At 49.8% G+C, this 25,970-nt stretch overlaps 2 protein-coding genes across 2 annotated transcripts; one reads left to right on the plus strand and one right to left on the minus strand.

The window, feature by feature from the left end:
* The first annotated feature begins 6 nt into the window (after nucleotides 1-6).
* LOC143508203 (DNA topoisomerase 2-beta-like) lies at nucleotides 7-4,236 on the plus strand. Its single transcript, XM_076996700.1, has 8 exons — nucleotides 7-138; nucleotides 383-539; nucleotides 645-818; nucleotides 1,246-1,429; nucleotides 1,635-1,720; nucleotides 1,886-1,975; nucleotides 2,418-2,647; nucleotides 3,734-4,236. Exons 1-8 carry the CDS (start codon nucleotides 97-99, stop codon nucleotides 3,884-3,886), a joined length of 1,116 nt encoding a protein of 371 aa, XP_076852815.1. The 5' UTR covers nucleotides 7-96; the 3' UTR covers nucleotides 3,887-4,236.
* A 491-nt stretch (nucleotides 4,237-4,727) lies between these two features.
* Nucleotides 4,728-22,655, minus strand: LOC143508202 (retinoic acid receptor beta-like; the record flags this gene model as incomplete). Its single annotated transcript, XM_076996698.1, has 5 exons — nucleotides 4,728-8,525; nucleotides 8,672-8,830; nucleotides 11,092-11,296; nucleotides 15,001-15,177; nucleotides 22,495-22,655. Coding segments are annotated over 5 exons (1,001 nt in total), but the record flags the coding sequence as incomplete, so codon positions are not given.
* Between the last annotated feature and the right edge of the window lie 3,315 nt (nucleotides 22,656-25,970).

Consider the following 25,970-nt stretch of genomic DNA (forward strand, 5'->3'; position numbering starts at 1 on the left):
GGGAAGGTGGGAAAGCCCAAGGTGAAGAAGGTGCATCTGGAGGAGACGCTGCCGTCGCCCTTCGGACGCCGCGTGGAGCCCCAGATCACGCTGGCCATGAAGGCCGACGCCTCCAAGAAGATGACCAAGAGGAAGAAGGTGAGCGGAGGGTGGGAGGAGTGCGGCTGGAGCCGGGGGAGATTACCACGCTTCTGGATGTAGTTTGTTTGTCACTGGTGCTGTTGTGCTCAAGTGTGTGTGTGTGTGTGTGTGTGTGTGTGTGTGTGTGTGTGTGTGTGTGTGTGTGTGTGTGTGTGTGTGTGTGTGTGTGTGTGTGTGTGTGTGTGTGTGTGTGTGTGTGTGTGTGTGTGTGTGTGTGTGTGCGCGCGCGCGCGTCTCCCAGGGTGACGTGGACCTGGCGTTGAAGATGGAGTTTGACGACGATGGCGTGGTGGACGCTAACGGGGCGGCGGGAGACTCTCTCATCTCCCCGTCCGGCATGCCCAACCCCGCAGCCAAGCCCAAGGCCCCGCGCGTCAAGAAGGAGAAGAAAGAACCCGGTAAGGAGCCGAGCGCCTCTTCCTCCTCTTCTCTGGGAGTCCGGCGGTGCGGTTGGGAGGGGCGACCTTCATTCACACTGGCCCCCCCCCCCCCCCCCCCCCCAGGAGCCCCCAGGCAGAGGAAGACTCCGAGTGCGGCGAAGGGTACGGCCAAGAAGCCGAAGAAGCGGAATCCCTGGTCGGACGACGACGACGACAACGACAACAAGTCCGCCAGCGACCTGGACGAGAGCGAGCAGCCCGTCATCCCGCGTGACACCACGTCACGCAGAGCGTCAGGTGCGTCGGCGGGGACACGGGACACGCCTCCTTTTGTCGCGCGCTCTACTTCGCCGCCAAAAGTTCGGAACTGCCTGCTTCTCTCTGTCTGCTGAGTGGCTCACGGTATGATGTAAGCGCAGTGTAACCGAGGAGACCGTTGGATTATGCAGATCTATATCCTCCACACTGGCATTCCATCCTGCTGGTTTCATAACTGGAAAAACATGGGAAGGCACATATATAGTATTCTTACAAACGCACCAGCAGCTAATAATTCCCTCAGTTTTTGGATGGGGAGTGGGAGTTTTTTATATATACACACATACACACACACACACACACACACACACACGCTGAACTGATAGGTTAGTGGTACACCTGTAAGTAATACTGCAGGAGATGTTGCCATGCAGACAGGTGACTCACTGTTTCACTCTTCCTGTAGCCGTGAAGGCGAAGTATACCTTTGACTTCTCCGAGGAGGAGGAAGAGGAGGAAGACGGCGACGACGACCAGGAGAATGAGGTGCCTGCCTCGCCGGTGCACTCCTACAAAGACAGCTTCCCCACGACGCAGAATAACAACGAGGACGAGGACGACATATTTCCTCCTAAGCCCACTTTGACTTCGTACGTGAGCGCGTTGCCACACACCTTATCTGGGCTCTACGGCCGTGTGTGCCCATGAATCCAGCCACATCCTTTAGTTTCACATAGCTGCCTTTTGTGTTTGTAACGGCTTGTTACGGTAACAAGCCAACAAGCGAACTGTTCATTTAATGTTGGAAGGGTGAGTCATTGACCTAGTTATGTAATCTTTTGGTTTTGTCTCCAGTTCTGCCTCAGAAACGAAGAAGAAGGAGACGGGAGGTATATTCTCCTCCTCCAAACTCGCCTCCTCAGAGAAGAGCAGTGACAGTGGTGCGTGTGGGCCCGGGGAGACTCATTTTGCTTCACACGGTCACGTGTGTGTGTTCAAAAAGGGCTTCGTGTTTTTTCAAATAGGACTGGCTACACAAATATCATAGAGGGGTTTGACGTTTGATGTATGATGTAGTTGTGTAAATACATATCCGTTCCCCTCAGAAGTGAAATCGGACAGTGACGATGATAGAGGAGTCTTCTCATCTTACACCAGCAGCTCAGCTTTTGAAAAGCCTTCTCCAGCAAAGAAAGGTACCATCACATCACTGCCAGCAGGGGGCTCTCTCCTCCCACACCCTGGCTTGAACACAGCTGTGGCGTGACCAATACGATTTGGTATTTTAAGGATCTGATTTTCCTCTCACAGCTACAGCTCTGGAAATGAATCAGCGTTTGTGTCCTCGTTCATACTTGTTTGTTCTTTTTTCCCACAATTCTGTTGGGCGCAAAAAAAAAAAGAAAGAGAAAGTTGAACAACTTGACACTGGGATAGTAATGTCTAATTCGTATCACTTAGCAATGTCACTTTATAGCCACGGAGTAATGCAGCCAGAACGCCCTGTAACTGCTTCAACAGATCGAGAGCCAAAGCCGTTCTGGTGCTGCTCAGCCTGCTGAACTATCAATGTTAACAGTTGGTAAAACTGTTCTTGTGAACTGCTGTCGTTCTGTGCTTGTTTGGTTTCCCCTTTAGCTAAGAAGCCATCGGAAACAGCAGCCAAGCCACGCAAAGCACCAGCCAAACCCAGGAAGCCCGACACGTCCGTCTGGGACTCCGACTCGGACACGGCGGAGAAGAAGGCCCCTGCAGCGCCCAAAGGCCAGAGCAAAGGCAGGGGGAGGAAGAGGAAGCCGTCTGGCTCCGAGGAAGACGAGTACAAGCCCATGAAGAAGACGGGAAAGGCCCCTGCTTCGAGCAGCAGAGTGAGTGTCGCCCCGCACCCGGTCAGGGTCTGCTGACCCAAAACACATACGCGCGGTTGAGTCAGGGTCTGCTGACCCAAAACACACACACGGTTGAGTCAGGGTCTGCTGACCCAAAACACATACGCGCGGTTGAGTCAGGGTCTGCTGTCCCAAAACACATACGCGCGGTTGAGTCAGGGTCTGCTGACCCAACACACACACACGCGCGGTTGAGTCAGGGTCTGCTGACCCAAAACACACACGCGCGGTTGAGTCAGGGTCTGCTGACCCAAAACACATACGCGCGGTTGAGTCAGGGTCTGCTATCCCAACACACACACACACACGCGGTTGAGTCAGGGTCTGCTGACCCAACACACACACACGCGCGGTTGTCAGGGTCTGCTGACCCAACACACACACGCGCGGTTGAGTCAGGGTCTGCTATCCCAACACACACACACACACGCGGTTGAGTCAGGGTCTGCTGACCCAACACACACACACGCGCGGTTGTCAGGGTCTGCTGACCCAACACACACACGCGCGGTTGAGTCAGGGTCTGCTATCCCAACACACACACACACACGCGGTTGAGTCAGGGTCTGCTGACCCAACACACACACACGCGCGGTTAAGTCAGGGTCTGCTGACCCAACACACACACACGCGGTTGAGTCAGGGTCTGCTATCCCAACACACACACACACACACACACACACACACACACACACACGCACGCGGTTGAGTCAGGGTCTGCTATCCCAACACACTGCTCATTAATTTTGAGGGGGAAATGTGGCTTTATTTTATAAATGATTTCCTCTCACGTACAGTATGTACAGTATTTCCTCTCACGTACACTAGTACAGTATTTCCTCTCACGTACAGTATGCCACTTAAATACAGATGCATATAGTACTGAGTGGAAGTACATGTATAAATGTGAGGTTGCCACTAATGTGAGCTGATAAGTACCTCACTTATTAGTGGTTATTATAACTTAAAGGGCTTTGCACACAAGCATCACAGCTTCCATGCACTTTCACAGCTGTAGTGAGGAAGTGGTGCTGAATCGCTAACATGCACACATGACCTCCGCAGAAACCGAAAAAGCCAGCATCGGACGTGGAGGACGAGGACGTGAGCCGGAACAGCTTCAGCCGCACAGATCCGACCAGAGACCGGCCGGGCCGGGCCAAGAAAGAGGTCCGGTACTTTGCGGAGTCCGATGATGACGACGACATGTTTGACTAGGCCGTGTGCCAGTACATACACACACACACACACACATACACGAACACACTCGCTTGTGGTAATAACTTCTGTCCTTCGTCCTGAAGACTTTTGTACATTTATTTCTCCTGTTTAATTTTTCTTTATTTGTGATGTTAAATGCTTTCTACTGTGTAGTTGTTTTACACTTTTTATTATTGATATAATTATAATTATTGTTATACATACAGCTTTGGTTTTTTTCCATTGGAATGTATTTGTCATAAGCGCTTTTAGAAATTTAGACTGCTGTGCTCTAGCACATTTTAACTGTTGAAAGTAAGATTGTACCTTTTGAGATGAACTTGGAAATAAACATGAAATGTAAATGAGACTGTTTGGAAAAGCTTTGCTCAGCACTAAGGGAGCTGCACACGCTGGCTGACACGACTAAAACGTGAACAGCAGCGCCGTGCCAGTATTCTGATGCTCAGGTAAGACACCACAGCGTCCAAATATCTCCACACATCTTTATTTTAAAATAAATATATTTTTATTATTTTTCCAGGAGAGTTCATGGTAAACAGTATATGTACATACAAAGCCTGGTTAATGTACAAACAGGACGCAGATGAAAATGACCCAAAATAGACGAGATATGTTCTGCAGGCGCTGCAGCTGTACTGGCATGGGCAGGTCGGAGGTCGTTTCATCCCCACGTGTGTCCCCTCCGTCCTGTGGTTGTCCTGCGATTAAACGAAATGCCGTATGTCTCAACGTAACTTCACAACACCGCGTGATGGAGACGGAAAGGCGTAGTGTAACAGTTTCTTTAGCTTCAGATTAGAGCAGTTGGCGTACCAGCGCTGTGCGAAAACTGGCAGAGAGCCAGAGCGTCTTTTTAAGGTGTCGAGCGTTTTTTTTTTTCTTTTCTCTTCTTCAAACGTTTCCCTCAGTGTTACGAGATTGATCCATCAAAGGCTCAGTTCGGTCCAGTCCACTGTCAGCTGATTGAGTTTAGTGTGATTGGTGACAGTGTCTCGGCATTGAAACCTACAACAAAAGGCAAAACTGTTCCGAAGACGAAAAGTGAGGCGCGGGGCAAATGGATCATGGGATTATGACCTTTGACTGGGTTCACAGCTTATTCTTAATCTCATTCTTAAGCAGAGTAAAAGAACTGATTTCTACAACACCTACTGTTTTCGTCATGAGCAACCATAAAGGCAGTCTATAAGCTGATGCCATTCAGGTCTATGGTGACGGTACGCACAGGGAAGCTCACTGCTGAAGAGGGTTAAAACCGCACGACATCCGCACATATTTCTCCGACAGTACTTGGCAGCAATTATGACATGTAGACCTATAGCAACTATTAACACATTCAACAATACTTACAAAAAGCACTAAAAAGTAGGCTATTAAGCATCAGTAGCTTCTGATTAGCCAGGCTGATCAAATCTATACCTGACTTCATAACTTCATAAGTTATGAATGTGTGCTGAAAACCTTTCAGAAGGTGTTAAACAATTTCGAAAGTGCTAAACACAATAGTTAAATTTGCTAATTCTTGAGACCATAAACAGGAATTCTAAATTTTCTGTTGGGGGTTTTTAAAAAAGCCGAATTCAATTAAAGGCCCGTGTAGATTTGCTCAGTGGAGCACAAGCTTCTGATGCTTGAAGGGAAGAAGACATTCATTGGCTGTGAAACTCCAGCTCAAAGAAGCGAGGGGCTGCGTTATGCGGCGAGTCCTGCCCTGCCCTCAGGAGGGCGCTAGCGAGAGCTGGAGAGGCAGGAGAAGAGCCGCTGCCGTGGAGGAATAATGCAGAAGTGAACGGAGTAACTGCAGGTTTGTTCAGAGTAAGTGCTGCCACTGGGTACCACTCACATTCAGAAATGCTTCGGACCGACACAAGTCACTTTGCCCTTGTGATGTGCATGGGGGTGGAATGAGATGAGACGTTATATACATCTTGCAGTTGGGGGGGAGAGTCTTTGAGGGACCATTTCACTCACGCAAATGACCAGAAGTGCAGCTTTTCCAAAGATCAAAGAAGAATGGGACCATCAAATCAATTTAGGGGCGTAACGTTGGAGCTTTCTGTGTCCTTGATATGAAACTTTGATGTCCTTGATTATTGGTCTCAAACATTTGACCATTTCTGTCGGGACTTAAGTGCCAATGTGTGTTTTAAATGCTACTGCAGACATGAAATACTGTATATACACAAACTGAAGTAGATCAGTGCGAACCACTGTGTCTTTAACTCCAGACTTCATCATATGTCACCTTAATAAAGGAGGGGAGAGGGAGGGGTAGCGTTCTAAAGTCACTTTGTTTCATTAAGAGGTATTTTACAAAGAGCACAGCTTACCCTGAGGAAAAGAGCTTTTTAGTGTCAATGAACTAATTCTTTCTGTTTACAGGTCAGAGTTGAAAGGGGAAAGTGGCGTGTAGAATCTCTTTAGCGTTCTGTGGGTGTTTTTCAGTCCAAGGGCCAAAGACACTATTTAAAAGAAAACCCATCTTCCCATTCACAGAATGAGCGAGTGGGAGAAAAGGAAAAGCGTTTCCAAGCTGCCTGATGCAGAGGAACAGCCCAGGGGCAGAGGAACAGCCCAGGGACACAGGAACAGCCCAGGGACACAGGAACAGCCCAGGGACACAGGAACGGCCCAGGGACAGAGGAACGGCCCAGGGACAGAGGAACGGCCCAGGGACAGAGGAACAGCCCAGGGACAGAGGAACAGCCCAGGGACAGAGGAACAGCCCAGGGACAGAGGAACAGCCCAGGGGCACAGGAACAGCCCAGGGGCACAGGGACACAGGAACAGCCCAGGGACAGAGGAACAGCCCAGGGGCACAGGAACAGCCCAGGGGCACAGGAACAGCCCAGGGGCACAGGGACACAGGAACAGCCCAGGGACAGAGGAACAGCCCAGGGACAGAGGAACAGCCCAGGGACAGAGGAACAGCCCAGGGGCACAGGAACAGCCCAGGGGCACAGGAACAGCCCAGGGGCACAGGAACAGCCCAGGTGAACTGACGCCACTGTCCCCAAGAGTTACTGCTCAAACAACAAAAACCACAACAAGGAGAAAAAAGACACCTAAGCATGACGATGATTCTGGTCACGTGACACAGAATCGATGTGCGTTTGGGGCGATCCAGCTGCTGCTGTTCCAGTGGGGTTTGGCAATAGACACACATTTACTGGATCAAGGTCACTCTCAGATTTGTAGATGCTGGAGTATAATGTAAATGCTCATTTGTTTTTAAATAAGTGCATTTTCAGTCAATGCAAGACTACTAAATTACAAAATGTGAAAATCTTGGTTTTATCATTCCAGATCCGTGATCCATGTTTGTAATAATGTTCAGGTTTGGACAGTAAATGGTTGTCTATGGCCTGTTCCTACAATCTTCCTACATTATCAGGGACTGTATTCCACACAGCCTAGGTGTGTTTGTGTAGACCTTCCTCATCTAGACACAACAACAAAGAGCTTCCTTTAAAAATGAACAGCATTAAATATGAACAATATATAAAATATTAGACCATGTTGTCTATATGCAAGAACATTCTATATTACTGTATTTTAAAGGACTTTTTTTTTACAAACCCACCCCCACCCCCTATTAAAGATGCGCACGTGAACTTTCTTTTCTACTAGAGGGCAAACAGTAACACTGGTCAAGAGGGCTCCTGAAAATTGTGTTCTGATAATGTAAAATGCCGTCGCCCGCACACTGCAAAGTTAGAGCTACGTTCTATAGCGCCACTTTTCTCCGTGTACAGATTTGCTCTGCGCATCTTTAAACATTGTTGCCTCAATCGATAGTACTTAAGACAATGAAAAAAGCACCACAAAATTTATACAGAGATCTAATCGTACGATGATATGTACAATGTAGGCCATTGAAGTCAAAGGCAGAGAGCGAGAGAAGACATGGAGAGAGGGAGAGAGACAGAGAGAGAGAGAGAGAGAGAGAGCAAAAAACACTTAATCAAACTCAGAGCCCGTCATGCAGGTTGATATATATATACACAGGAAACCTGAGGAGTTTCACCTCTTTGTTACAGGTGGTATCCAGGACACACACACACACACACACACACACACACACACGTGTGTGTGCTGCAGGTTATGTGTGGGCGAGTCCAGCAGTGCTGATGCCAGTAAGGGCTCAACGTTTTTTCTCTTTTTACATGGTGTCGGTCCTTGTCGGCCGTGATTTAATTTTTTTTCCATTTCATATGAAGACGGGTGGAACGCAGAAAAACAAAACAAAAACAAACCATCTTTTGGACCGGAGAGATGATCCACCCGTACTGTGCAAAGGAGTGTGTGAGATTGAGGTGGTAGGTGCTCTGCTTCTAGGGCTCCTCGCCCGAGGAACAGCCAGCCGCCGAGCCGTCTGTGGGCTCCGGGGAGGGCGAGGGGGTGGCGCTGGCGGGGGCAGCAGGGGCAGAAGCAGAGGTGGAGGTGGAGGGAGGGGCGGAGGTGGAGGCAGGGGCGGAGGCTTTGACATCAGTGGAGCTGTGGTTTTTGTCTGCACTGCTCCCCTCCGTGGAGCTTTGTCCATCCTGGCCCTCTGAGTTCTCCAGCATCTCCTGGATGAGGGGCGGCATGGAACCGGGGATCTCCATCTTCAGAGAGATGACGCGCTCCGCACCTAGAGACAGAGAGAGAGAGAGAGAGAGAGAGAGAGAGAGAGAGAGAGAGAGAGAGAGAGAGATAGAGAGAGATAGATAGATAGATAGAAGTTGGTTAATGTGTCTACACTCGTCCAAACTTCCATCCTTGCCACGACTCCTGTACCTTTGGCGCTGATGCTGCGGAGGTCTGTGATCTTCATGAGGGTCTTGGGGAACATGTGGGGCTTGCTGGGCCTGCGCTTCCTCACGTAGATCTTCAGTGCCTCCAGCAGGGGCTCCTGCAGCTGGTCCACCTTCGACGGCTCCTCCAAGTCCTGCCGATCTGGTCCAGAAAAACAACAGCCAGGTCCTCCATTATATACTCAGCTACGACACTTAGCATCTCATACACCTATGAGTCCCACAACTTTCTAAGGTTTATTAAGCACCTAAAGAAATCCTGTAAACATAACCCAAACTCCACCACTGTAAAATCACCAGTGAGTTACTACTTTATTCACACCACTTGTTTTTGATATAATAAATGTTGATCCACCATCTCTGTGTCATGTGTTATTATTGATCCTTCTATTGTGCTCGATCCAAATGCCACATCTAAAATCAACTCCAGACGTCTTCTTAGATCTACTGTACTGTGCATGAAACTACCAACAAAATGACAACACAGCCAGCCAAGAAATAACTGAACATCCAAATGTCCAATTACTTACAGCATATACACACGTACATACTGTACATTAATGCATTCATTCATTCATCAGCAGTTCAGGGGTGAACAGAAGCCTTTGTGAACAGCACAGGGTCCCAACCCTGAACACAGTGCCAGTCCATCACAGTTTCCAATCCCAACTTACTCCAAAATAAGAAGGAGTGCAATAAAGTTCCCTACACCACTGACCTGATATGGACAATGACCACTGTAACTCCACAGACACTTCAAATTCAAACAGACTGGACAACATACTCTGACAGAGGGGATTTAAATATGAAGGTGTTGTGCTAGGTGACTCATAGCCTCTAGGTGGCAGTGTCGCTGTGAAAATGACCCTTAACAGCTCGGTAGCACGTTAACCCTCACACACTGCGATGCTTTTCTTAGCATACCTCTGGATTATGCAAGCGTGTGTAATGCTGGGCGCAGCACTGGCCTTTGAGACCCCTGAGTCAAATATATCATGCTCACACAGGCACACCTTATTCTGAGACAAAACTGTGGGAATGAGGAAGTGTGTGGGAGTGTAAGTGTGTGTGTGTGTGTGTGTGTGTTCTGGCAGTACAGAAAACTAGCCCTGGGAGACAGTGAGATATCCTGAGGGCTCTAATTTCCTGTGCAGTGGGGATGGTGTACACACACACACACACACACACACACACACACACACACACACACACACACACACACACACACAGACACACACACAGGAGGCATGCTTAAACTCAATAATAACACGTAGCACATATGCGTCTCGTCATGCCAGCTCTGAGGTGCCCACATATCAGAGGGGACCTAGCAGCGCTCCCTGTCTTATTTCATTAGACGTTATTTAATTCGGGAGCTCACACAGAGACGAGCTCGCACCTTTCACACTGCGCCCGGATTCATATCCATGACTGAAGGGAGCTTGACTTGTAAATGACATGACTCGCAGTTATGAGGTGACTAGTCAAACTAGTCAGGTACAGCCCGCGATCACATCCCTCCTTTCCCAAAACGGGCTCTCAGTGGAGCGGCTTTGTGAGGGCAACATGTGACTATTTTTATATAGTCATATAATATACTGAAATATGTACTGTTGCCAGGCATATCTGTTGCAGTTTTTAAACAACGCTCATCGTGTCTTAATGTCCAATTGCACTGTCATTAAAATGGAATTAATTATTATTATTTGATGGGGATATAACTGGCCATACAGCTTTGAGCAATGTAGCCCTCCACCAGGGCAGACTGGGGGGGGGGGTAGTTAACAAGGTGCTAAGCTGCTCTTGGGAGCACCACTCAAGTGCTGGCAGTCCTGACACACAGAAGGCGTGACGGCGATGGTGATGAGCGGGATGTCTCGTTACCTCAGTTCAAACCACCAGCAGAACCGGATTCAACGGACCATACAAACAACGTGCCATCAGCCTCTCTTCTGGTGTCAGGCTCCCTCTTTTCCAAACGATTATTTTCCTAAGGTGGGATTATTTCTTTCTCGCTGTTCTTGTTCGCTGGTGGTTTGTGAACAGCCACTGCTGCTGTCCGGCTACACGGGGCTCTTGGCTGAGTTCACAGACAGCGGAGCAACCAGCTAAGAAAGTTACAGTCTCATTCAGTACCAGTTCCCAGTTATGTCTCCTCTCCTCACAGCAACAAGTTCCTGATAACACGACTAGCGGTTGGGTAGTGGAATACTTTAGATTCATCTCCAGGGCCCTCTCTATCACACAACATTGCCACACACTTCCTGTTACAGGGTCCCATGTGACCAGTTCTCAGCTGCATCGGCAGCGCTCTATGTGTGTGTGTGTGTGTGTGTGTGTGTGTGTGTGTGTGTGTGTGTGTGTGTGTGTGTGTGTGTGTGTGTGTGTGTGTGTGGTGCCCACCTCCGGAGATGAGGCAGATGGCTGAGAGCAGGCCCGTCTCCGTGTCGTCCATCTCAATGGGCAGGAGCTGGTTTGCGAATGTGAACACCAGGTCCGTGAGCGGCCCGAAGCCTGCGTTGTGCATCTGTGTGCGGTTCAGGGTCAGCCCGTCCGAGAAGGTCATGGTGTCCTGGTCCGGAGTGTAGCGCGTGCAGATACGCAGGATCTGTGCCCACACACACACACACACACACACACACACACACACACACACACACACACACACACACACACACACACAGCTAGATTATTATTGTGGGGTTGCAGGGCTCATGACTCTGAGTTTGTTAGTGATTTCGAGGACACAAAAGGTGAAGTGTCTGCCTGCTGTTTGCAGCTACCATGTCCGAGGGTCTGTGTTTAATTACAGCCCACACCCGTGTCTCTAAGTACACTGCCCAGATGCATTTCCATGCATAATACACTGTCCACGCGCACGTCTCTGAGCCCAGAGTGAGGATTGTGTTTATGTGTGCACATATACATGAGCTGTGCACATGTGCGTAATACACAGTGAGAGGTGGTGTGTGTGGGGGAAGAAGAGGCATTGTGGATGGCTGATATATGAGCCCTTTGAAGCAGATGCTGACAGTGATTGGCACCAACGTCAAGAAGATGAAACGGAATAAAACATGGCTGCTGGCTGGGCTCGAGTGCACACACACACACACACACACACACACACACACACACACACTTATTGTTTGATCCACCCTCTAAAGCCAAACTCCACAGTACAATGCCGCAGTGAACAGACATCACAGAGGACGAGGTGAAGCCGGCTTGGGATCAGTGTGTGTGTGTGTGTGTGTGTGTGTGTGTGTGTATGAGAGAGATACATAGTGGCTGCAAATGTGATGTGAAGGCGAAGGTTGTATTTTGTATTTTCAGAATAATAATCATGAATTTCCACCAACATATTCAAAACTTTAAAGATCCTCTTTGAAAACAACAAAACAACATACATGGCAAACTGTTGCAAAAATGGCCCCCGTGCTGTGTGTGTGTGTGTGTGTGTGTGTGTGTGTGTGTGTGTGTGTGTGTGTGTGTGTGTGTGTGTGTGTGTGTGTGTGTGGGTGTGTGTGTGTGTGTGTGTGTGTGTGTGTGTGTGTGTGTGCCTGGGTGTGTGTGTGTGTTTGAGTTAAGGGAGGAGAGAGCGGAGCCGTCAGGGACACACAGCGGCTTCAGGCCCCAGCTTCTTGTGTGCTGTATTAAAGTCAATTTCTAATCACCCCCCCAACCACATACAAACAGCCACACACACAAACTCACTCACTGATAAGGAACATCCTGTTTGCTTAAAGACATTCTGCCAATCCATCTGTTAAGAGGACACACTCTTCCCAACCTCCCTCTCTCCCTCCCTCCCTCCCTCCCTGTGTTGGAGGAAACAGAGCCATGCCAAAAATAAACTGTCGGCAGCGTTCCCCGACGGTACCGGGGACCTCTCCCTCTCTGCTCGAAAAACAGCATGGGGTCACGTGTGGGGTCACGCGTGTTCACGATGTCGGCGCTGCCCAGCTGCGCGCTCGGCATGGAATCCGCACGAAATATGTCAGCGCCCGACACCCTGACTCGACACCCTCGGACTCGTCCGTCCGCCGACCCCGGAAAGGCGAAGGTGGTTTTATATGAAGAAGCTGCATGCGCGTGAGCGTGGCTGCTACTGCTGCAGGAAGATGAAGCTCTACTTGGGGTCATGGTGACAACCACCACTGGCCACCTGAGGTCAGTGGTGTGGCTCAGCGTCAGACCACCTCCACACAGGTAGGGGTAGAGAGGTAGAGGTAGAGAGGTAGAGGTTTAGAGAGAGGTAGAGGTTTAGAGGTAGAGAGGTAGAGAATTAGAGGTAGAGAGGTAGAGGTAGAGAGAGGTAGAGGTATAGAGAGGTAGAGGTTTAGAGGTAGAGAGGTAGAGAGGTAGAGGTAGAGAGAGGTAGAGGTATAGAGAGAGGTAGAGGTTTAGAGGTAGAGAGGTAGAGAATTAGAGGTAGAGATGTAGAGGTAGAGAGGTAGAGGTAGAGAGAGGTAGAGGTAGAGAGGTAGAGAATTAGAGGTAGAGATGTAGAGGTAGAGAGAGGTAGAGGTTTAGAGATAGAGAGGTAGAGGTAGAGAGAGGTAGAGGTTTAGAGGTAGAGATGTAGAGGTAGAGAATTAGAGGTAGAGATAGAGGTAGAGGTAGAGGCAGAGAGAAAGAGGTAGAGGTAGAGAGGTAGAGTTAGCGAGAGAGAGGTAGAGAGGTAGAGAGAAAGAGGTAGAGAAAGAGAGGTAGAGGTAGAGAGAGAGCGGTAGAGAGAGTTGCTTTGGGTGCTGCTGGCTCATTGTTTTGTCTCCATCTCTCCCTCCCCAATCGTTAAGGATGGTGCTAATCAAATCAAGCAGTGATTTGTCCCTCTTCTCCTTTTTCTTTCTTTCCCTCTCCCCTTCTCTCTCCCTCTTTCTCCCTTTCCCTCTTTCTCCCTCCCTATCCCGCTATCACTCTCTCCTTCTCTCTCCCCTCACTCTCCCTCTTTCTTCCTCTCTCATTTTCTCTGCCTCTCTGCTCTGTTTCTCACTCATTACCACGGCAACCTGAGTTCAGCAGTCTCCACATGCATTTGTGCACGTGGGTGCACACACACACACACACACACACACACACACACACACACACACACACACACACACACACACACACACACACACACACACACACACACACACATACACGACCAGAGGGGCCTCACGCTAGAAGTGGCCCACATTTCCATCAAAGGCGGAAGACAAACAGGGAGTTGAGCAGATCCTTCAGCTACAGAAACATCTGGTGTGTGAGGTGAGGCAGAGGGGGCAGTATGTCCAGGTTAACCAACGAGGTCTCATCAATACCAGCTAGGAGCGGGTTGGACCGAGGAACGCAGCACACCTGTGGACTTACACACTTACAAGTTGTTCTCAATTACTAAAACACAAAACTCTGTTGTCTGAACCAAATTCTCAGTGTCCTAAATCCATTTATTAAAAGTGTCACCCATTTTGCAGAACCATAAGCACATTTCACCTAGTTAGTCACAACAGGTTCACCCTTTTGGCAGAACCTTAAGCACTTTTCACCTATTAAGACAAACGTATTTTCACAAACTAAAACACATTTTGCACTGTGATGCACTTGGGTTGCATAATGGTAAACACAGGTAGCAAAAGTGAAACTCAAATAAAGCGCAAGTGTCACAACTTAAACAACGCGACTCTTAATTGATCACACATGTGGCTAATGATGTGAATAACCCAATATAAGCCAGTACAAGGAGGCCTGGTAGATATTTCACTATGGATAGAAAGAGGCAGAGTAAGAGTAAGAGGAGGGACGAGATGAAGAATGATAGCTTAAGTTGAAATACGGGCAACCATCATTGACCACGTTCTTGTCCATGGATTGACTATGAGGGAAGCAGCACTCTGAGTTCAGCCCAACCCGAGTAGATTCACCGTGTCCACCATAGTCCTAACATTCAGAGAGGAGAACAGGTAATTGCTTTATTCATTTCGTATATATGTTTACAGTATGACTCCAATACAGATCTGTAAAAAGGTGTTTCATTACATGAATTTTTAAAAACATTTGTAGGTCTTGTGCTTCATGTAATATTTTGTAATGGCATGAAAATTCTTCTGTAGAATTGCAAGATTCAGGGGGAACCTTCCATGTTCATTTAGACTGACTCGAGGCCTGATTTGACTATTTGGTTTGAGACAATTTGGTTTGGTTTTGAGTGCTGTTGTGGGCAGCCAGTCCTGGCAGTACAGAGCAGAACGTGTCGTCTGACCTTTGTCCTCTCTACCTGATCCTGTTGAGACCCTCCAGGACACACACACACACACACACACTCACCAGTATGTCCAGGCAAGCAGCTTTGAGCAGAGTGATCTGGTCAGCGATGGTGAGGCCGGTGAATCCAGGCACTCGTTTGGCAAACTCCACGATTTTGATAATGCACTTGGTGGCCAGCTCACTGAACTTATCCCACAGACCCAGATCCAGACGCACACGGTGGTCAGCACTGGAGTTCTGCAGAGGGAGAGAGCCCACACACACACACACACACACACACACACACAGTCAATTAGGTCAAGACAGATCAGACAGATCTCCATGGCCTACACACTCACACATACACACTCAATATCTACACACAAACATTTTTATAAAAACTTTGTACACATTTGTATACATACACAACTTTGTGTTTATATACTCCACAATACTACTGTAGAAAAAGATGTCTTGACAAAGCCATCAACTGATTCTAATGAAGCAGGCATTTGTGTCTGCATGTGCGCGTGCATGTGGGTGTGTGTGTATGTTTGGAACACAGTCTGCTGTGTGTGTGTGTGTGTGTGTCTGTGTATGTGTGTGCACGAGCGCATATGCGTGCGTGCGTGTGTGTGTCTCAGACACTGAGCTGTGCTGTGACTGAATTCTGTGTTCCCACTCCCACATATGGGGATCACTGATAGAGTTGTGACAGCCTGTAAGAGGAAAAGGAAGGAGATGCTACCACACACATGAGCCTTTAACACACACACACACACACACACACACACACACACACACACACACACACACACACACAGGAGAGTGGTTGACAGAGGGAGGTCTCCATGTGTAGGAGAGAGCTGTCCGTGGTTTATCTGGACAACAGCATTTTAAAACTTCATCCAGAGTGTTTAGAAGTTAATATTTCATCCGGAACTATTTCGAAGTTAATATTTCGCCTTGCTTCACTGAGGTTTTGCTGCTGTAGCCACAGCTAGAACAACAGTGCCGACTACAGAGGAAGAGGAAGAGATTACGTGGGGAAAAACACCAGAGCCGGCCAACCCGGGCGCTAAGCAGGAGGCAGCCGGACCGGGCCAGACCGAGCACCATTTGGGGGGCCGAGATGCGTTTTGCGAGGGCAGGAGTGGGGCGCAGGGCTCTGGAGCGCTCGACCGCACACGCTCTGCTCCGCTCCGCTCAGCGAGACCGCCATCTGAGCAGCTGACGCTAATTTGTTTGTTTTCCAACAGTTTACATTAAACAGCCCATCTGTGTCGTCCCTGTGAGCTTGCCACCATCAGACAGCCCGGGTCCGTGCTACAGTTGTGATCAAATTTATTCAACCCCCAATGCTGCGAAGGGTTTTATGGAATTCAGTGCACATTTGTAATTGTGTTCATAATGAAATCTTACAAGGACTTGTTAAAGAACTAAATGCAACTAAGATAGCATCAATTTTTTTTGTCATAAAGTATTAAATGGCCTTTTTGTGATTTCTTCATTGACACAATTATTCAACCCCTTTACGACTACCACTCCTAAGAACAGAGGTTCATTCCAGTGTTTTCCATCAGGTATTGAAAACATCTGTGGATGTCAACGAGCAGCAATCAAGCATGATAAGCACCAATTAGGCAGATTTAAAAGGACTGTGATACTCAGCTCCTTCTAGACATCTACTGGTGTGATTCCAAGCATGGTGAAGGCAAGAGAATGGTCCCAGAAGACAAGAGAAGAGGTTATTGCTCTTCACAAGAATGGCAATGGATATAAAAAGATTGCGAAGTTGTTAAATATTCCAAGAGACACTATCGGAAGTATCATTCGCAAGTTCAAGTTAAAGGGCACAGTGGAAACGTTACCTGGTCGTGGCAGAAAGAAGATCCTGACCGCGACTGCTGTGCGCTACCTGAAGCGTAATGTGGAGAAAAATCCCCGCGTGACTGCTAAGGAACTGAAAAAAGACCTGTCAGATGTGGGCACTGAAGTTTCAGCTCAGACAATAAGGCGCGCACTGCATAACGAAGACCTCCATGCCAGAACGCCCAGACGCACCCCCTTGCTGACTCCAAAGAACAAGAAAAGTCGACTGCAGTATGCCAAAAGTCATGTGGACAAGCCACAAAGGTTTTGGGACAGTGTACTGTGGTCAGATGAAACTAAATTAGAACTGTTTGGGACAATGGACCAGCGCTATGTTTGGAGAAGGAAGAACCAGGCTTATGAACAAAAGAACACCTTGCCTACTGTGAAGCATGGCGGGGGGTCAATTATGCTTTGGGGCTGTTTTGCTTCTAATGGTACAGGAAAGCTTCAACGTGTGCAGGGTACCATGAATTCCCTTCAGTACCAGGAGATCTTGGAGGAAAATGTGATGGAGTCAGTCACAAACCTGCGGCTTGGGAGACGTTGGACCTTCCAACAGGACAATGATCCGAAGCACACATCCAAGTCCACTAGAGCATGGTTGAACATGAAAGGCTGGAACATTCTAGAGTGGCCATCGCAATCACCAGACTTAAATCCAATTGAGAACCTCTGGTGGGACCTAAAGAAGGCAGTTGCAGTGCGCAAGCCTAAGAATGTGACTGAACTGGAGGCTTTTGCCCATGAAGAATGGGCTAAGATACCCATAGGTCGCTGCAAGACACTTGTGTCAAGCTATGCTTCACGCTTGAAAGCTGTCATAACTGGAAAAGGATGTTGTACTAAGTACTAAAAAATAATGTCACTAGGGGGTTGAATAAAACTGATAATGATGTGAGCACAGTAAAGACATTTGTGGTTATTCCATCATAAATATTATGTTATGTTTGTCTAATTTATAAGTGCCTCTTTGATATAATTGTAAATAAGATGACTGAAATGATCAAAATCAATGTCAAACTGGCCAAAACACTTTATTTCAGTGGGGGTTGAATAAATTTGATCACAACTGTACATACATGCACCAAACGAGGGGGAGAGAGAGAGGGTGCTAAGAGAGAGGTGGAAAATGAGAGAGAGAGAAAATGGGGAAGAATGAGAGACAAAAATGAGAGAGAGAGAGAGAGTGAGAGATAGAGAGAGAGAGAGAGAGAGCATTCTCTTTATGGTCCCCACTACCTGGACCCTGACTGTTTCCTCTGTGGTCCTGAGGCAAAGTGCAAGACCATGGAGAATCAGGCCCCCGAGCCATCGGTACCGAAACACACTGCACACTGCTAAAAGGAGCCCTGTGTATCTGCCTTATTCAAACCACTGAATCCAATTAGAAACAATTTCATGCATGAGGATGTGGTTCCATCTAAAAGGACACTTTCTTCAAAGGTGTTAAGAAGGGCTTCAGCGTCCACAACCGGGCAACAAAATCTTAATCTCTGTCCTGCCCCGAGTGTCTGTGCTGGAACGGTTGCGAGCACATGCGCTACTGATCGTAAAAAGATCATACTGCCCTTGCAAAGTAGTTGGCGTTGCTAATTGTTTCTCTTTATCACTGTGACATTGACTTCCTGTATGCTTTGCAAGTCTGCTAAATAAACAGATGCGCTTCTCTGAGCAGATGTACATCTGTTCATTAAGTCCCTGCTAAATGGATAGTGTTTATAACCGCTACATACAAAATGAAGCCGCTACTGGGACTAAACCTCTAAGTTTACGACCTCGCTGGACATGGCTTTGGAGAACGCTGCCTCGGCTTTGTCAAGAACGCCGTTTTATCAAGTGTGAGACGTCCTGCAGCCCGCAGACCAGCACCTGGGCTGATTACTGAGCCTGAAGAGTCCCAGTCACGCCCGTGTGGGAGGAGAGGCTGCCCTCTCCACTCTTGCTAATTCCCCCGGCGGGCAGGCAGGCTGTGGCCATCAGCAGCGGCCAAAAAGGAGGCGGTAAATCTGCTCTTTGGTTAAGGGGGAGGCGGCTTAATCTGATCTCTGGTTAAAGGGGGAGGCGCCTTAATCTGATCTCTGGTTAAAGGGGAGAGGCAATGTCACTAGTTAAGGGGAAGGTGCACTGGTGGAGCCCGGCGGTGAACACGCCACACGCATGCGCCGGCAGGGGCTGGGCCACACGGGCGAAGAAGGCGTGGAAACAGCAGAGGTGCAGATATTAAAGCCACTCGTCTTCCTCCTCCCTGCCAGGGCCCCGGGGGGGAGGTGGGGGTGGGGGTCGTGTGGAGGAGCAGAGGGGACGGGATGGAGGGCGGGATGGGGCGATGGAGCAGTGGGCACGTTTGATCCCCCCCATCGCAATCTCAGTCAATTACTGCAGCCACGTAATTCAATAGAGAAAAACAAGGAAGTGGCCGGGGAATTCTAATTCCATTGCGGGGCATTTATCCAAACAAATTAGACAACTCGCGACATCGGAAAATGGGCGGCCGGTGTCAGAAGGAGCGCCACGGTTACAGGGCAGGGGCGGGTGTTCTGGGGCGGCCAGTCGGGGGGCTCGGAATCATGGACGTAATTTTGATTTCAAAAGTGGGGGGGACATGGATTCGTCGCTATTTAAATATTTGGTTTTAACCGTAAAAATTGGGGGGGACCAAAGCCGGCTTTTGAAAAAGTGGGGGGGACAAAAATTACGTCCGTGCTCGGAATGACGGCGAGACGGCACGGCCGTTATGTGGGTAATATCTCGCGAGCGAGCGATCTCGGGGCAGCCCCCTGCTGGGGGAGAGGCAGAGCTGCGCCCGGCGTGCTTTTATTTTGCCTCCGATGTCGCCTGGGTCATCGCTCGTCACTGTGGCTGTCAATAAAGCGTTATTCATGGTCGTCCTAAGCTGTTCTCCCTCACCCGCTGGTGAACTCCCGAATCACAGAGGAGCCCGGCTTGAATATTTCGCCGCATAATTGGAGCTTTAACCTAATCTGGAGAGGGAGAATCAGGGGTTGGGGGAGCACGGGGCCCCTCCACTGTTCCCAATAAAGAGATTCCAAAGGCACGTCAGGAACCAATCGCCAGTGATAATGAGGACTTTCTCCCAGGCAGTGGGGGAGGATGATTAGCTCTGAGCCAGATTAGGGCCGTGTGTGTGTGTGTGTGTGTGTGTGTGTGTGTGTGTGTGTGTGTGTGTGTGTCTGTGTGTGTGTGTGTGTGTGTGTGTGAATACCCTGTGCTGCACGTGTTTGGGCAAACAGGACCTGCTATACTGCCCCCTTTCCACAGGCTTTTTGGGCAATGATCAGCTCAGGGAGAGAGAGCTATTTTAAAATATGCGCTAAAAGTAACAGTGCCTTTTAAAACAATTACTTCTTTTATAAAATTTCTCCCAATTTAAGTTCATTTAAGTTCAAGACTGCACACGATGTTCGTTTACAGCTGCTGGTTTTATAAACACTGAAATATTTTGGCTGTTTTGCCTATAGAATTATATGTCATTGTTTACGAGCTCTTAAGCAGATAGCAGATAAGCTGATAACATTCTTGTCAAAGCGGCTCGCTGCTATTAAAATCGCATTAAAATAGCTTCAGTCATTTATTCTGCACCGGCTTTGCATAATAAATACTGACTCTCATTCCCTTTGAAGCTTTTGTCCACATAAGCTCATAGTTAAATCCGTTATTGAAAATACAATGACACTCAGATACGAATTAGGCATTTGTAAAGTGCTATTTCTTTATTATGACTTTCATCCTCTCCCCTATTACAAAGGGCCAAGCAAGATGACAGCTGGAGTTAAGACATAACTCAAATGTTTTCTTACACAGCGAAACGTTCCTGTTTCGTGCTGCGGCGGTTGGGCATCAGGAGACCGACTCATCCTTCCAAAAAGAAGAGGCTTTGACACGTGTTTGTGTGTGTGTGTTTGTTTGTGCGTGCATCACATATTTACCCACAAACCAACACAAACCAACTGCAGAACCTGCCGATCTGAGCCCCGATAATGGTGCATGAACGTCAATCTCGGCTACCGCATACTGGGCTGGAGCTATATTTAATGTAGCCGAAGACGAATGCTAGCGCGCTGTCAGTCACATCCGCAATGCCGTTCCACATCCCAATCACTCAAAACAGGCCCTAATCTCAACCTGCTATCGGGCCATCAATCAATCTGCAGCTCTTTACACTGCTGTTTACGTGTCAGGAGGATCTCCCGAGTCCGGACTATCAGGAGGAGAGATCTACACGTCAGCCTTGCTTGTCAGGGTGTAGACGTCTCTTTTGAATATGCCCCAAGATTTAGGATCTTTTCCCGGACTGCGACCCCGTTTCCTGACACGTGAAGTATGAGGATGATCGCCGAAGGCAACTGTTGAAGGCGTGATGCCGAGGCGTCGGCTTCGAAGAGGTCGCGTCGGGGTCGGCTTCCACGAGGTTGCCCCTTGATCGATTCGATGATGCATTTTGCCCCTTAGGGCTGCCTCATTCTGATTCGGCGCTTTGGGCCTGCCAACATGTCCCTGCAGCCGTGGCCCAAGACTCGTGGTGCGAGAACCATCCCAGGCAGCCTCCACCATGCCAACACTGCTTGGGGAACATTCGCTCAGAGAGGAACAGAGAACCCCCCCCCCCCCCCCCCCCCCGCCGAGCCAAAACCTCTGTGCAATCTGCTCTTCGTGCGTTCATCGGAGCAGCTGAGAACAGGAAGGTCTGAACCCCCTCCCCCACAGATCCGCCATGAACTCGCGGGCCGCTCGCTGCCTAACGACGCCCGTAACGAGCCGTCTCCTCGCCGCGGCGACCTAATCAGCATCCCACAAGCCTCTCAGATTGCCTGCGTTAGATAAAGTCAAACCTGCCCCCTTTGTTTTCACCTTATATTAATAATGAAGCCAACGTTCAGACACCCTTTGTTAGGATCTGTCTAATCTTATTTCACCTCTATTGATTTCCACTGAATATCCAAAGCACTGCGCCTCCAAACACTGGGAGAAAAGCCTATTGAAGTCCGTGGACGGGAAGAGAAAGCCGGAGGGAAAGAATGGAAGTTATTGAATAGTTTGGTGGGATTTGCTGTAGACAGCATTCATAATTGAGCACTCTGGCTGTATTAAAGAGGGATTTAGAGCGGAGCAGCCATGATCGATCGCCTCTGTTCTCTGCGCCATGAGAAGTCCAGTTTGAGGCCTAAACCAAACAGCCGGTCGCCGGGTAACTACGAAGCTCGGGCCCTCTGCTTCCGCTCCATTGAACACGCAGCGATCGCGTCACGCTCGCACATTCGGTTGTCTGGGCACGACTTCCGCCTCCCACTGTCCCTCTTCAAGAATCGCATCTGCGAACGCGGCAGGTACGGCCGGGGCTCGATCACCGTCGTGGCGTTCTCGGGGACCTGCACGGATTCTTCCTTATTTCACCTGCTGAGCTCGACTGTGAATGCGGCACAAAAACTACGAACGAGCAACACTCACTTAATTTAACACAGTCATCCACGTCACTGGAAATTCTGCATTTAAGTATACTAACCGAACACATTTTCACCTATAGCATTTTATATATATATACACACACACACACACACACACATACATATAACAGTATGTTAGCTCCTAGGGAACTGAACCCATGGTGTTGGCGACACCTCTCCAGCACCGTGTGCCGTGTTTAGTGCGGGCCCCAGCAGGGGGCGCGGGCGCAGTGCTCACCGTGGTGTATTTGCCCAGCTGGCAGAGGGAGGGGAAGGTCTCCTGGTGGGCACGGCGGATCTTCTCGATGATGGCCTCCAGCTCCGCCGTCAGCTCGTAGCTCTCCGCCAGCTCCGGCTTGGGGCTCTCCTTCTTCTTCTTGTTCCGGTCGTTACGCACCGCTGCGAGGGCAGAACACAGCGGCTGTCACTACCCCCTCCATCACTACCCCTCCTCCATCACTACCCCCTCCATCACTACCCCTCCTCCATCACTACCCCCTCCATCACTACCCCTCCTCCATCACTACCCCCTCCATCACTACCCCTCCTCCATCACTACCCCCTCCATCACTACCCCTCCTCCATCACTACCCCTCCATCACTACCCCCTCCATCACTACCCCTCCATCACTACCCCTCCTCCATCACTACCCCTCCTCCATCACTACCCCTCCATCACTACCCCTCCATCACTACCCCTCCTCCATCACTACCCCTCCATCACTACCCCTCCTCCATCACTACCCCTCCATCACTACCCCCTCCATCACTACCCCTCCTCCATCACTACCCCCTCCATCACTACCCCTCCTCCATCACTACCCCCCCTCCATCACTACCCCTCCTCCATCACTACCCCTCCTCCATCACTACCCCTCCATCACTACCCCTCCATCACTACCCCTCCATCACTACCCCTCCTCCATCACTACCCCTCCATCACTACCCCTCCTCCATCACTACCCCTCCATCACTACCCCTCCATCACTACCCCTCCATCACTACCCCTCCTCCATCACTACCCCCTCCGTCACTACCCCTCCTCCATCACTACCCCCTCCATCACTACCCCTCCTCCATCACTACCCCTCCTCCATCACTACCCCTCCATCACTACCCCTCCTCCATCACTACCCCTCCTCCATCACTACCCCCTCCATCACTACCCCTCCTCCATCACTACCCCTCCTCCATCACTACCCCTCCATCACTACCCCTCCATCACTACCCCTCCTCCATCACTACCCCTCCATCACTACCCCTCCTCCATCACTACCCCCTCCATCACTACCCCCTCCATCACTACCCCTCCTCCATCACTACCCCTCCATCACTACCCCCTCCATCACTACCCCTCCTCCATCACTACCCCTCCATCACTACCCCCCTCCATCACTACCCCTCCTCCATCACTACCCCCTCCATCACTACCCCTCCTCCATCACTACCCCTCCATCACTACCCCCTCCATCACTACCCCTCCTCCATCACTACCCCTCCATCACTACCCCCTCCATCACTACCCCTCCTCCATCACTACCCCCTCCATCACTACCCCCTCCATCACTACCCCTCCATCACTACCCCTCCTCCATCACTACCCCCTCCATCACTACCCCTCCTCCATCACTACCCCCCCTCCATCACTACCCCCTCCATCACTACCCCCTCCATCACTACCCCCCCTCCATCACTACCCCCCTCCTCCATCACTACCCCCTCCATCACTACCCCTCCTCCATCACTACCCCTCCATCACTACCCCTCCTCCATCACTACCCCTCCATCACTACCCCCTCCGTCACTACCCCCCTCCGTCACTACCCCCCTCCTCCATCACTACCCCTCCATCACTACCCCCTCCGTCACTACCCCCTCCGTCACTACCCCCCTCCTCCATCACTACCCCTCCATCACTACCCCTCCTCCATCACTACCCCTCCATCACTACCCCTCCTCCATCACTACCCCTCCTCCATCACTACCCCCTCCATCACTACCCCTCCATCACTACCCCTCCTCCATCACTACCCCTCCATCACTACCCCTCCTCCATCACTACCCCCTCCATCACTACCCCTCCTCCATCACTACCCCTCCATCACTACCCCTCCTCCATCACTACCCCTCCATCACTACCCCTCCTCCATCACTACCCCCTCCATCACTACCCCCTCCTCCATCACTACCCCCTCCATCACTACCCCTCCTCCATCACTACCCCTCCATCACTACCCCCTCCATCACTACCCCTCCTCCATCACTACCCCCTCCGTCACTACCCCCTCCTCCATCACTACCCCTCCATCACTACCCCTCCTCCATCACTACCCCTCCTCCATCACTACCCCTCCTCCATCACTACCCCTCCTCCATCACTACCCCCTCCATCACTACCCCTCCTCCATCACTACCCCTCCATCACTACCCCCTCCTCCATCACTACCCCTCCATCACTACCCCTCCTCCATCACTACCCCCTCCATCACTACCCCCCTCCTCCGTCACTACCCCTCCTCCATCACTACCCCCTCCATCACTACCCCTCCTCCATCACTACCCCTCCTCCATCACTACCCCCTCCTCCGTCACTACCCCTCCTCCATCACTACCCCTCCTCCATCACTACCCCTCCATCACTACCCCTCCTCCATCACTACCCCCTCCATCACTACCCCCTCCGTCACTACCCCCCTCCTCCGTCACTACCCCTCCTCCATCACTACCCCCTCCGTCACTACCCCCTCCATCACTACCCCCTCTGAGCACGAGGAGCCTCCAGTCGTGACACTGAAAGTTTGACTTGGTTTTGTCTACAGCTGTAAGTGTACTTTGATTTGTTTGATAAGGCACAGCCGTAAATGTCATTCAAGGACATGGCATAGTTTGTTAAATAGGTTGGGATAAAACTTGTAAATGTTAGATAAATGTATCATTATATTTATGTATAGAAATGTATGAATGATCAGCCTTTATAATCCATGCTAAGTCTTTAGTTTTGCTTCACATCTAATACCGCATATGTAAAAGGAGAGTTTTTGTGATATTAACTCACACTGGTTTTGCCGGCATGAGTGCACTCAAAGCTTACTTCATGGAAATTACCTTGATACCTTTGATCAGAACCCACATGAGATCAGACTCTTTGCTTTCCTTAAGTCATTTTTTCTGAGATATCACAGTCCAGGTAAGTGCTGAAGCACACCGCCATTATATTTGGATCTTATAAGAGATGGCCTTAGATTTCAAAGCAACTCCATCATATTTGGCCTTAGATTTCAAATGAAAGCCCATAAGAACTGATGCCTCTCATTCCTTTTCCCAGTGGCCACTGAAAATGCGTCTGCGAGTGCTGAACAAAGAGAGCCGCGTGGAGGTGGCTTTCAGAGTAGAGGCATTTATCTGCGTCAAGGACGCTCAGAAGCCGCAATAGATAAGTCCTTGGTGGCTGGGAAGCAGCGTCGAAGCGTTGGGGCCCGGACTGACGAAGCGGCTCCGCCCCTCGCTCACGACCCCTCCCCCATCAGTCCGTGACCCCCCCCCATCACTCATCCACCCCTCCACCCCATTTACTCTGAGCTAGGGTTGGAGTTCTGCAGCAAGCGGCCATGATTAATACAGGAGGGTCTGATCAAGCCAGCTGAGCTGAGCGGCAGCTGAGCTGAAGAACACCTGGTGCTGGGAACTGTCCAGTTTCAATACGCCCGAGAGGAG

Source organism: Brachyhypopomus gauderio, unplaced genomic scaffold (genome assembly GCF_052324685.1).
Source record: "Brachyhypopomus gauderio isolate BG-103 unplaced genomic scaffold, BGAUD_0.2 sc832, whole genome shotgun sequence".
Taxonomy (NCBI): domain Eukaryota; kingdom Metazoa; phylum Chordata; class Actinopteri; order Gymnotiformes; family Hypopomidae; genus Brachyhypopomus; species Brachyhypopomus gauderio.

What these genes read in the sequence shown, in the direction of transcription:
- LOC143508203 (XM_076996700.1), top strand. Translation starts at nt 97, where the DNA reads ATGAAGGCCGACGCCTCCAAGAAGATGACCAAGAGGAAGAAG. An exon ending in CACGTCACGCAGAGCGTCAG is followed by an intron (nt 819 to 1,245) that starts GTGCGTCGGCGG and finishes CTCTTCCTGTAG; the next exon opens with CCGTGAAGGCGAAGTATACC. An exon ending in CCCCTGCTTCGAGCAGCAGA is followed by an intron (nt 2,648 to 3,733) that starts GTGAGTGTCGCC and finishes TGACCTCCGCAG; the next exon opens with AAACCGAAAAAGCCAGCATC.